The sequence below is a fragment of the Lathyrus oleraceus genome, chromosome 3, assembly GCF_024323335.1.
Source record: "Lathyrus oleraceus cultivar Zhongwan6 chromosome 3, CAAS_Psat_ZW6_1.0, whole genome shotgun sequence".
Lineage (NCBI taxonomy): Eukaryota > Viridiplantae > Streptophyta > Magnoliopsida > Fabales > Fabaceae > Lathyrus > Lathyrus oleraceus.
This window is the reverse complement of record NC_066581.1, coordinates 507302265-507315626: the sequence shown is the minus strand read 5'-3', so window position 1 is coordinate 507315626 and position 13362 is coordinate 507302265. Positions and strand designations below refer to the sequence as shown.

Genomic DNA, 13362 nt, shown 5'->3' with positions numbered 1-13362 from the left:
AACATGTATCATACAAGCTTGCACAATTGACCAACAGAGATGAAATATCATGATCAAATTGAAAATGCAATGAAAAATTCCACAAAAATTCTCATAGCTTCCTAACATGCAAATCAACATTCATGTAAAATTTCACTTCATCTTAACAAGCATAGGCCACTCAAAGAATTCCAGCAAATTGACATCAAGAGGTGTGACACCAATTGTCACACCTAAGTTACAAAATTCACAACTACATAACCAGGTATCAAAAATGCATGAAATTTACATGGAAATAAACCTCATCCAGTCAAGAATCATCACAAAAATTGGCAAGAATTTATTTTACATCATGTGCATTTCACAATGGAATTAGTCAAAGGTAGCAAAAATGGACATGTATGGAGGAACCCTAGGTCAAATGAAAAATACACCATGCACAACTTTGACCAATAGGTCAAAAATCATCTACACTCAGCCACAAAGTCAACAAAATAATTTCCACATTTTTCTGATTTTTCTATATTTTTCTATGAATTTTTTAAGGTGCTAAAGTATTTTTATGAATTTTTTAGAATTAATTTAAATTAATTAAATGAAATTCAGTAATGACATTATTGTAATTATAGAGGCGGGGGCGGTAAACATGGAATTTAAATTTTCAAACGCGTTTCAAGATCAAACGCCTTGTTCTTCATCATTCTCATTCGACATTTTCCAGAAATCCAACAAATGCTCAAGAACACGAAATCCACAAACCAGCACCAAAATGGACAATCTCATATCCGTTAGAACCGCACGAACACGTAGAGTACGAATATGAGTTCCAATTAACCTAACAGTTGCTATATCTCGAGAATCGGACGCGTTAGGGTTTTAGATCTAAACTTCGAGTCGCGATTTCTTACGCTACAGTTGATCATTCACAAATCTAAAACTATCATGATGCTCTACGTAACATGCTCTACAACGCGCACACAATAATTCAACGAATCTTGACAATCGAATTTCGATGATACCTGCTATGGCAGTGATGAAATCAGATGAATCCGCGCGAATGGACTTCAAACAGGTGCAGCGCAAGCTCGTGGCAAGGTGATTCGAAGCTTAGATCCACTCAATTTTGCTCCTAGCTCTTGGATTCACAATTCATCATGGAAGGAGCTTCTTTGGACAGTTGCAAATGGCGCGGTTTTGGAAGCTCTTGTGTACAAACAGATGAAGCAATTGCCAATGCAAGATCAATGCAAAAAGAACTTTGCAAATTGATCAAAGTTTGATGGATTTTTTTGGATTTTGGTTTTTTGAGTTCTTGAATGAATTTGAGAGAATATTGATGATTTTGATCTTGATTTGTGGTGAATGATTATTCTGTTGTGTTTAGGAAGTGATTAGGCTTTTATATGATGCCTTAATCCATGATTAGCCAAGTTAATAACCAAATTGGAATTGTAAGTGAAAATGCTAATTATCAAGAGAGGGCAAAAATGTCAATTCCACACACAAGCCAATGCCACCTCATTGACAGCTCACACACTCTCTAAATGACATGTGTGAGCTGTTGCAACTTGTCCCACTCTCATTGGATGAGTATTTTGCAAAATCACCGTGTGGTAGCTTAATGTCCAATTTTACACTTCCATTTTTCAAGCCAAATCCTAAATTACAAGGCCTATGCATGAAATGATGATTCCAACACATTCCAAATGCCATTTATGCGGTGTAGCAAAAAGTCCCATCTCAAAATTCTAATTATTTCACAAGTTGGACAATTTTGCCCCTGGTTCATTTAACAGTCCAGTTGAAATTTGACCTTTTGCATTGACCACTTTTGGAAAAATCCAATGATGCACCATGAAAGTACATGTAAAATGGAGTTTGTGCATATAAAGAACTTGCAATTTGGACAAACCATGTGGAAATTATGGCCTCCTGATTACGGGTCTTTTTTGAAATTCATCTGACCATATCTTGCAAACCACACATGAGAATTTCAAGTTCTTGGACTTTTTGGAAAGGTGAGATCAAGATCTTCAACTTTCATGTTGGACAAAATTCCATTTGAAGCTTGTATGATGAAGTTATTTTGAGGAGAAAAAGTTTCCATTTTGGGCAGCTGAAATTACAGGTCACCTGCTATTTTTGGAAACTTTCTGTCTGACCTCCAAATCTTCAACCTTGGTCTTTGGTATGTCAAATGAGACACATATGGACATGAATGAAGCCTTTCAAACCATTTCCCACCCTCCAATCCATAAAATCGGGCACAGTTGACCACAGTTGACTTTCTAGGGTTTCTGGTTGACTGGACAATGACTGGTGACTTCTGAGCATCCAACCTTTGGCCAAACCACTTCAAAATGATCCTTAGACCATATGAGCTTGATAAATCAACCCTAGGGCCTTGTCCCAATGAAAATGGCACTTGCTTGTTTGATTGACTGATTCTCCTGATCAGTTAGACCTGATTCATCAACTGAGCTTGCACTTGGGCAAATGGACAATGCAATGTTATGCAGTGGACATTGTTAATGCTATGACCTAATATGAAATGAATGTACAAAATGGTAGGGTGCAAATTTGAGGTGCTACACCAAGTAGCACCAAATTATCAACCATGTGTTTCAACAACGTGCCCATAAATAAAATCATCAACAGAACCGTGTCCAAAGATAAGTGTAATTTGATCAAATTTTGATGTCCTATGAGAAGTTATATCCTGCTTTGATACAAAAGAATTTGGTACAGACTAGGACTCCAACAGCTATTCCAAAGGAACTTCCATGGTGGTATAAATCTCATCATCATTGTGCATTCCATCAAGGTTCACCCGGTCATGACATTGAAAATTGTCTTACTTTGAAAGCTGGGGTGAAAAGACTAGTGCAAAACGGTATTTTGTCTTTTGAAGACTCTGGTCCTAATGTGCAAGCCAATTTGTTGCCTAAACATGGTGGTGCAACTGTGAATATGGTTGAGGGATGTCCTGGAAAGTATCGTGTATTTGATTAGAAGATCCTTGGTCGAGATGCATGCAACTTTGTGCGAGCTGAGTTATTACGAGCACGATCATGTTTCTTGTTGTATATGTTCAAGAAACCCTTGAGGGTGTGATGTGGTAAAGAGAGATTTACAAGAGATACTAGATAAAAATCTTATTCATTTTACCAGAGATAGGGATGAAGATGAGCATGATGTGAATGTCATAGTTCCCCATTTCAATATCCCCGAACCAGTTGTGATTGCCTACAATAGTCAAAAGTTTGTTGTTTCTCCTTTGGTTATTCGTCTGGCGGGTTCTACACCCTATGAATCTGACAGAGTTGTTCCTTACAAATACAATGCTATAATGTTGGAAGATGGAAAGGAAGTCCCCATAATTTTCCTTTCTTATGTTGTGAATGTTGTTGATGTAAGCGGTGTAACCCGAAGTGGTCGAGTATTTGCTTTTGTGCCCCCTAAAAGAATTGAAGATACTTCGGTGGGTAAGCAAGCTCAGGTGGAAACTCCTGTTGTGCAGTCTGGCCAGTCCAATGGTGTGAACCAGAAATATGATCATGATGAAGTACTGAAGTTGATTAAGAGAAGAGAATATAATGTGGTTGATCAATTATTGCATACCCCATCCAAAATATTTGTCTTATCTTTGCTGATGAATTCAGAAGCTCACATAGAGGCTTTGTAGAAAGTCTTGGAGCAACTATGTAGATTATGATGTAACAATTGGTCAATTCGATGATATTGGGGCCAAGATTACTGCGTGTAACAACCTAAGCTTTAGTGATGAAGAATTTTCTGAGCAAGGGAGGAACCATAATTTGGCTTCACACATTTTGATGAATTACCAAGAAGATGCTTTGTCCAATGTGCTGGTTGACACTGGTTGTTCTCTAAATGTTATGCCAAAGTCTAATATGTCCAACCTCTCTTATCAAGGTGCTCCGATGAGGTTTAGTGGGGTTGTTGTGAAAGCCTTTGATGGCTCGAGGAAAACTATGATTGGAGAAGTTGATCTCCTATTAAAGATGGGTCTGTGCTCATTTCATATTACGTTTCAAGTGATGGACATTCATCCCGCCTATAGTTGTCTCCTCGGTCGTCCATGGATTCATGAAGTTGGGGCAGTGACGTAAACCCTCCATCAGAAGTTAAAATTTGTGAAAAATGGAAATTTAGTGATTGTGGATGGAGAACAGGCCATGTTGGTAAGTCATCTTTCTTCATTCTCCTATATTGATGTTGACGAAGTTGTGGGTACTCCGTTCCAAGCTCTTTCTGTCATTGATAATGTTGTTAAGAATAATGGGGCATCCATGACTCTTTGAAAGATGCCCAAGAAGTTATGGAGAATGGTCAATATGTTGGATGGGGTCAAGTTATTGAACTTGCTAAAAACAAAAACATAGATGGTTTAGGCTTCTCGCTTTGTTCAACCCGTAGAGATTTGAAGCATATTTAAGAAGTTTCTCACAGTGCTGGCTTCATCCACTCTGAAGATCAATCTGTTACTGCAATCCTAGAAGATGATCAAGAACAAGAAGCACAAACTTTGTGACGCACGGATTGATGTGCCAGAATTGGACTGCTGTTGACGTTCCCTCTATTGTTCATTTGTCAAAGTAATATGTTTTTGTTATTTTCAAAAAAAATCCTTTCACTATGCCCAAGGTGGAAGCGAATCTATGTGGCCTTTGTTTCAAGTTTTATCGTCATTAATAAAATGTTATTTTGTTTATCCATATTATGTTTTCTCTTTTTTGCTTTTTCTGAAAAAATGGTAACATAAAAAACCAAGAAAATAATCACTTTTTATATTTGCATCATAATTGTGCGTTTATTTGTTCATATTCTAAAATCAAGCATAAAATCATTGTTGAGAATGATTGTTAAACCCATTGAAAACAATGACTATATGCCCTCTCCCAACTTTGAATTCCCTGTGTTTGAAACAGAAGAAAAGGATGTTGAAGAGATTTTTGATGAGATTTCTCGTTTGCTTGAGCATGAGAAAAAGATCACTCATCCTCATAAAGAGCCATTGGAAGTGATTAATTTGGCTTCTGAAGAGAATAAGAAAGAAGTCAATATTGGGGCACTGTTTTGTCCATATTTTAAGAAGAGGATGGTAGAGCTTCTTAGAGAATATGTGGATGTATTTGTTTGGTATTATCAAGATATGTCAGGTCTTGATACTGATATTATGGAGCATAAATTACCATTAAATCCAGAGTGCTCACCAGTTAAACAGAAGTTGAGAAGAACTCATCCCGATATGGCTGTTAAGATCAAAGAGGAGGTTCAGAAGTAGATTGATGTCGGTTTCCTTGTTACTTCTGAGTATCCTCAATGGGTGGCCAACATTGTTCCTGTTCCAAAGAGGGATGGAAAAGTTCAGATGTATGTTGATTATAGAAATTTGAACAAAGCTAGCCCAAAGGATGATTATCATCTGCCACACATTGACATGTTGGTAGATAATACAGCTAAGTTCTATGTCTTCTCCTTTATGGATGGTTTCTCCGATTATAATCAAATCAAGATGACACCTGAGGACATGGAAAAGACAACATTTATTACACTTTGGGGAACATTCTGCTATAGAGTGATGCCTTTCGGTTTAACGAATGCTGGTGCAACGTACCAGAGAGCCATGGCTACTCTTTTCCATGACATAATGCACATAGAGATAGAGGTCTATGTCGATGATATGATTGCTAAGTCGAAGATTAAAGAAGATCATGTTGAGTATTTGTTGAAGTTGTTTCAGCGTTTAAGAAACTTTAAACTTCGCTTGAATCGTAATCAGTGTAATTTTGGTGTCCGTTCAGGAAAGCTCTTGGGCTTCATTGTCATCCAAAAAGGTATTAAAGTAGATCCTGATAAAGTCAGAGCTATTCAAGAAATTCCTACACCAAAGACAGAAAATCAAGTCAGAGGATTCCTTGGGTGCTTGAATTACATCTCCAAGTTTATATCTCACATGACTGCCACACGTGGGCCAATCTTCAAGCTTCGCCATAAAGATCAAGGTTGTGTTTGGACAAAAGACTTCCAGAAAACGTTTTGACAACATCAAGGAGTATCTGCTTGAACCTCTTATCTTGTCTCCTCCAGTGGAAGGAAGACCATTGATCATGTACTTAACTGTGTTAGAAGAGTCCATGGGTTGTGTACTTGGACAACAAGATGAAATTGGTAGAAAGGAGCTTGCCATCTACTATCTGAGTAAGAAGTTTACAAACTGTAAGTCTCGGTACTCCATGCTTGAGAAGACTTGTTATGCTTTAGCATGGGTTGTCAAACGTCTATGCCATTATATGATTAATCATACCACTTGGTTGATATCCAAAATGGATCCAATCAAGTATATTTTTGAAAAGCCTGCTTTGACTAGAAGGATTGCTCGTTGGAAGATGTTATTGTCTGAATATAATATTGAGTATTGTACTCAGAAGGAGATTAAAGAAAGTATTATTGCAGATCATTTGGCTCACTAGCCAGTTGATGATTATTAATCCACCAACTTTGACTTCCCTGATGAAGATGTTATGTACTTAAAAGCTAAAGATTATGATGAACCATTTCCTGAAGCAGGATCAAAGCCTGGATCCCGGTGGGGTTTAGTGTTAGATGGAGTTGTTAATGCTTATGGTAATGGAATTAGGGAATCATCCTTACTTCTCTGGGTTCTCATATCCTTTTCACTGCAAGATTGATGTTTGATTGTATGAACAACATGGCAGAATATGAAGCTCGTATCATGGGTCTTGAAGAAGCCATTGATTTGAGAATTAAGATTCATAATGTATATGGAGATTCATCCTTGGTGGTTAATTAGATTAAAGGAGAATGGGAGACTCATCATATTGGTTTGAACCCTTACAAAGATTATGCAAGGAGGTTGTTGACTTTCTTCAACAAAGTTGAGTTTCATCATATACCTCGTGAAGAGAATCGGTTGGCGGATGCTTTGGCCACTTTTTCTTTTGTGAATAAAGTAAATCATTAGAATGACACGCCTAAGATCAGAATTATACGCCTTGATAGGCCTGCTCATGTGTTTACCGTAGAAGAAGTCACAGATGATAAGCCTTTGTATCATGATATCAAGTGTTTTCTCCAAAATCAGGAGTACCCATCAGGGGCATCCAACAAAGATAAGAAGACTTTGAGAAGATTGGCTGACAATTTCTTTCTGAAAGAAGATGTGTTGTACAAGATAAACTTTGACATGGTCTTGCTCAGATACGTGGATGGATATGAAGGAGACATGTTAATGCAAGAAGTTTATGAAGGATCCTTTGGTACTCATGCCAATGGACATGCAATGGCTAAAAAGATGTTAAGGGAATGTTACTAGTGGATGATAATGGAATCTGATTGCTGTAAATATGTGAAGAAGTGCCATAAATGTCAGATTTATGTTGATAAGATTCATGTGCCTCTGACTCTTCTCAATATTATTTCATCCCCGTGGCCTTTCTCTATGTGGGGAATTGAAATGATTGGTATGATTGAACCCAAAGCTTCGAACGAACATCATTTCATTATGGTGGCTATTGATTACTTCACCAAATAGGTTGAAGCAACATCTTATGCTAATTTGACCAAGCAGGTTGTGGTCAGATTTATCAAGAATCAAATTATTTTCTGATATGGTGTTCCAAGTAAGATCATCACTGGTAATGGGTCGAACTTGAATAATAAGATGATGAAAGAGCTTTGTGACGACTTCAAGATTGCACATCATAACTCTTCTCCTTACAGACCTAAGATGAATCGGGTTGTTGAAGCTGCAAATAAGAATATTAAGAAGATTATCCAGAAAATGGTTGTGACATATAAGGATTGGCATGAGATGCTCACTTTTGCTTTACATGTGTATCGTACATCCGTCTGCACTTCAACAGGGGCAACCCCTTTCTCTCTTGTGTATGGCATGGAAGCAGTGCTCCTCATAGAGGTTGAAATCCCATCAATGTGAGTCTTAATGGAAGCCAAATTGTCTGAGGCTGAATGATGTCAAAGCAGATATGATCAATTGAATTTGATTGAAGAGAAGAGGATGACAACTTCGTGTCATGGCCAATTATATCAAAAAAGAATGAAGAAAGAATTTGACAAGATGGTTCGACCTCGCGTATTCAGAGAAGGCGACCTCGTGCTAAAAATGATCTTGTCTTTCACCACTAATTCTAGGGGCAAGAGGACTCCTAATTATGAAAGCCCATATGTTGTTAAGAGAGCCTTATCTGGTGGTACAATGACTCTTATGACTATGGATGGTGATAAGCTCCCTCGTCCTATGAATGTTGATGCAGTCAAGAAAACTTCGCCTAGAAAAATAAAAGAACAACTCGCTAAGTTGAAAACCTGAAAGGGCGGCTTAGTAAAAAATGAGCGTCTCGGTGGATTGAAAACCCGAAAGGACGGTCCAGGAAAAAATTAGAGACATAAACAGAAAGTAATCATCCTGGTAGATTGAAAACCCGACAGGGCAATCTAGGAAAAAGTTAGGGATTATGGCAAGTAACTGCATCAGGCCAAACTTGATCATTTGAAGCAATAATGCCTATCAAATATTCTCATTCAGTCATCCTCGACCAAAGTTCTGAGCATAGAGGAATTCAAAGTTGTTAGGGAGAATAGTGGTCATTGTATTTCAATGCAACCCTTTCCATGTACTTACCATTTTTCAACTTTGTAATGATCCATGGAGTCACGCCATCTACGGTCTACCATTCTATCAATAAAATTTGAGCCTTTTGCCCATTTGTTTTCTATTTTTATCTTCTTTCAGTTTACAAAATTTCATTTATTTTTTATAATAATTTTGAAAAAAAAAGATATATAAACAATCATGTTTTTGAAATTTACAAAAATATTTTCCTCTATTTGTGAATATAAAATAGGAATGTCAACAGTGATCTCAAGGATGGTAAGATCTTGAAGAGTGGAGCTCAATGTTCTCCTAAGACCGGATTCACTACAACAAACAAGACCTTAGACAGCGCTTTAAAGCGCTGTCTAAACCTCCGCTGCTAAAGGTTTAGACAGCGCTTTTTTAAATCTTAAAAGCGCTGTCTAAGCCCCCCCCCGCCCCTTAGACAGCGCTTTGGCCAAAAGCGCTTTATAAGACCCTCTTATTTTAAATTTTTTAGGTATACCTTAGACAGCGCTTTTGAAAAGCGCTGTCTAAGCCCCACCCCCTTAGACAGCGCTTTGGCCAAAAGCGCTTTCTAAGACCCTTCTATTTTAATTTTTTTAGGTATACCTTAGACAGCGCTTTTCAAAAAGCGCTGTCTAAGCCCCCCCCTTAGACAGCGCTTTTGCCTAAAGCGCTTTCTAATCCCCCCCTTAGACAGCGCTTTTTACAAAAGCGCTGTCTAAGGTATACGAAAATTATTGAAGACAAAATGTATCACACACTCATCAGCAGGCATCCAGGTCACGGCATGGAGGAGGTTTGGGCTCACCTAACAATGTAGTATTCCCCCCTTCAGGTCCACTCCTAATCCGCTGTGGATTTTGTGTGCCATGCTAAATCCAAAAATAATATATTCAGAGAAGGTTATGGTCTTCTTGATTTAAGAAAATGGAAAATAAAGTGAAAAGGAAACAACAAATTCTCAACAAAAACCAAGAATCTAAACTTTGACAAAAATGAAATAAATTATAGCAAATATCCTTACCGGTGGCTTCTCGCCCTTTCTCAGCTTTTCAACTATCTCAATTACTTTCTCTGGGGTTACATCTTCCTGGAATCAAGCATCAATATTACATATTAAGAATGCTTTCAGGAGTACAAGAACAATAATAAACCCCTCCCACCCCAAAAAGAGAGTGAAAAGAGGAAAGGCGTACAAAATAATTGTAAGTATATCCTTCTGATCCATTAGAGTAATCAGCCACTGTAATCATTGGAGCATTCACACAGCATCCCTGCATAACACAAACAACTTCAATCATGCATCAGCTGCTAATCAAACTACAGTTAAGAACATCACATTGACTTCATATAAGACTGCAATCATGTCTGAACACAAAAACAGAATGTGAGTCATAAACCACCTACAAACCATCACGATGGGTGATTCTCATCTTTCTCAGTTATATACTGATGTCACCTAAAGGCCGTTTTCTTTTGCTAAATATCTAAGGGATCATTTAGATGGCTTCATATTACTTTTTTTTTGAATGTACGGCACAATCTATCTTGCACCAAGAAAACTTATGCAGTCAAGAGCTGGTATTGTGCCTTGTCTTAGTTTAGCAGCGGTTTAAACTTCCTGGTTGGCAAATACTATAGCCAACCAGCTCGGCCAGCTGCATTATAATTTCTTAGAACTGAAAGGACAAAATATAGAAATTATACACACCATAGTAAACATCAAAGATGTCAAAAGCTATCAAAATGGTTACCACTATAAAGTTCAATTTTGTGTCTCGTGCAACTTTATCAGTAGTATACAATGATTGCTTTGCTGCAAATCAAGTAAGACTAAAACTTTGAATATAAGTAACATGCCGAAACTATGACAAGATACGGTTCATAGAAAAACTCACCATGCATTCCATTTCACCAACAGAAAAGAAACCATCTTGCGTTACTTCTGCAAATCAAAGGTAAAGAGAAACCAACCCTTAGGAGAAAAACATACAGTTCAAATTTATCAAGAATTAAATCAGATTCAGTGATAGGTAATAGGAGAAATTAATAAGTGTGAACTGACCATTTCGTTTCACTCCTAAGTGTTTCAATAATGCTTCTTCAATACCTCGTGAACCACGTATCATACAAGGTGTAGTTCCACAGACCAATAGATGATATTTGCCGACCTGAAAATTCAAAAGAGGTAGTTGACCCAACAAGTTTTGGCCTGTAATAATATGAATTAGCAGAAATGAAAGTAATGCACTAGTGCAGCAATATATGATTTTTACCTTAGTTCGATTGAACATTGAGTATAATGTGGCAACCTCATATACCCGAATAGGAGCAACCTCTATAACCTTAGCCACCTGAATGGTTTACAAAACTGTCTGTTAATAAAGGAATTAAATAGCTCCCTCTATTATTAAGAATTTGATAAAATCCAACATACAAACAGAATGTAAATTTAGGACTTCCAAAGCTATGCCATAGCAACAGGAAGCTACCAGTAAATCTCAACTAAATGACGGTGACTATTTCTATAGAAGAATATATGAGAGGCAAGTATGTATGAGGGGCTGATTAAGGAATGATCGATCATGAATTATAGGGTGAATATATGGTCCCAATCTTTTCTTTTCGTTTCAACTATCACCATTTCTGCTGAAACTGCCATGGGCCCCATGTCTAAATAGGCAGGCAGGATTGTTAAGAATGTGGGGTTGAGCCTAACTCAACCCTTCAAAACCGGCTTGCAGGGTGAGGATTGTCCCAACTAATAAAGACATGTTCAGACAATATATTGTCCGTTATAGGATTCTTAACAACGATTAACCATTCAAAATCCACCATATTGTTACCCTTTGGCCTCCATTTGACAACAAAGATCATGAATCATGTCTAATGACAACTCATTTAAATCTAAACCCCTTTTAATAGTTGGGCCGATAGTTTACTTTGATCTTCCTTTACTTCTGTATATCATACTACATCTAATCTACCCTCTTTGCTATAATTATACAGGTCTTCTCAACACATGCCTCAACCACCAAAGGTAATACTCTACAATCCTTTCTACAACAAATGCTAGCCCCAACTCTCTCTACAAAGCTTACATTTTAATTCTATCTTGTCTATACATAATAAGTAGAATATTTCAAGAATGAGACCAACATACCGCATCCATTGCAGAAACGGGAAGCCAGCCACCATGCTGTTGCTGTGCAAGATCCAGCAGAGGGATCATAGCAGATTGTTTATAGTTGGATGGATAGTGAGATAAAATCTCCTTCACCTGTAATTAGCACATATTAAAATCAGCTGAAGTTTAATCTTAAAAACACCTACTGGAACTAAATAGAATCATATACACAGTGCCAAAACTGAACTAAGAATCCAAAACTCGTAGAAACATTGCATTATTCATAAATTCTACACTATCTTGGGCAATATTCCCTGCTTCAATTAGAAGCTTTAACGCAATATGTCAAACTCAGATAATAAATTCAACAAATTTAAGAGCAAACCTAATCAAGCAAAAGGCTTAATGAACTTAATAACAGCTACATATTGATAAAGTATCGGTTATGTTGAGAATACTGGATACCCACAATCCAAATTTGAATTTTTAGAATGGATGAACAATAAGAAATTTACCTTTTCTTTGTTGGTAAGACAAAAGTAGTACCAAATATGCGATCAAAACAAACCCTAAATTCAGTACCAATCCTGAAACAAAACAAACCCTAAACTCAAGATTATATCTTTCGTCTCGTGAATTACTTTTCTCTTTCTCATAAAACTGGACGCAAATACCATACGGCTTTGCGCGACACATCTAAATTTAAAGATCGGAAAGTGGAGCGTCGATTTTGGTTTCAGCAAGTGTTTCATTGGTTTTCTTATTGTTCGCATCTTTGTCGTTGGAGATTGAATCTGATAGGGGTTTGGGTGAGGTGGTATCTAGGGTTTCGAGAGGGTTTTCCTCAGTTGGTTTGGCGATGGTAGTGGTAGATCGATTGGAAAGATAAACATCGGTGGAGGTGATAAGAGAAGATAATATGGAGGTGATAATATGGCCTAATATTAGAAGGAGAATAGAGAAAGAAAGAAGGAGATGAAGGGGTTTAATCGCAGGAGGGAAAACAAAAAGAACTGAGAACGAAAATAGAAGTCTGAAATTTAATTTTAATTAGACCTTAGACAGCGCTTTTGTGGAAAGCGCTTTCTAAGATATGCCTTAGACAGCGCTTTCCAAAATCGCTTTCTAAACCCCCACCTTAGACAGCGCTTTTGGTTTTAATTTTTTTTTTAATTGAAAGACTTTAAACAGCGCTTTCTCAAAAGCGCTGACTAAGGTCTATATTTAAAAGCGCTTTCTAAAAGCGCTGTCTAAGGGGGGGTCTTAGACAGCGCTTTCTAAAAGCGCTGTCTAAGACCCCCCCTTAGACAGCGCTTTCATTATTTTTTTAGAACATTTTCCGTGCTTTATTTTTATTTTAACCTTAGACAGCGCTTTCTTTTAAAAGCGCTGTCTAAGATGCGCTGTTAAAAGTCATTTTTGGCGTAGTGATTTTCCTTATGAATGTGTCCAGGATCATTAGTTCCCATAACAGAGATTGCGGGAATGGTAAAATCCCCAGTGAAGTCACCAACAGGTCTTCGTAACAGAGTTTGTTCAGATGTTTCTTATCCCCAAAAAACCTTTCCCTCCCTCGGAACGGAGTTCA

The 13362-nt window shown here is 37.4% G+C and overlaps 2 protein-coding genes across 2 annotated transcripts; one reads left to right on the top strand and one right to left on the bottom strand.

The window, feature by feature from the left end:
• Positions 1–2676: 2676 nt before the first annotated feature.
• LOC127131865 (uncharacterized) lies at positions 2677–4112 on the top strand. Its single transcript, XM_051060756.1, has 3 exons — positions 2677–2972; positions 3151–3544; positions 3654–4112. Exons 1-3 carry the CDS (start codon positions 2677–2679, stop codon positions 4110–4112), a joined length of 1149 nt encoding a protein of 382 aa, XP_050916713.1.
• Positions 4113–9626: 5514 nt separating this feature from the next.
• Positions 9627–10817, bottom strand: LOC127131864 (NADH dehydrogenase [ubiquinone] flavoprotein 2, mitochondrial). Its single transcript, XM_051060755.1, has 4 exons — positions 10713–10817; positions 10546–10592; positions 9844–9921; positions 9627–9737 (listed from the first exon to the last, which is right to left on the bottom strand). The coding sequence occupies exons 1-4, from the start codon at positions 10774–10776 to the stop codon at positions 9627–9629; spliced, it is 300 nt and encodes a 99-aa protein (XP_050916712.1). The 5' UTR covers positions 10777–10817.
• Positions 10818–13362: the final 2545 nt, after the last annotated feature.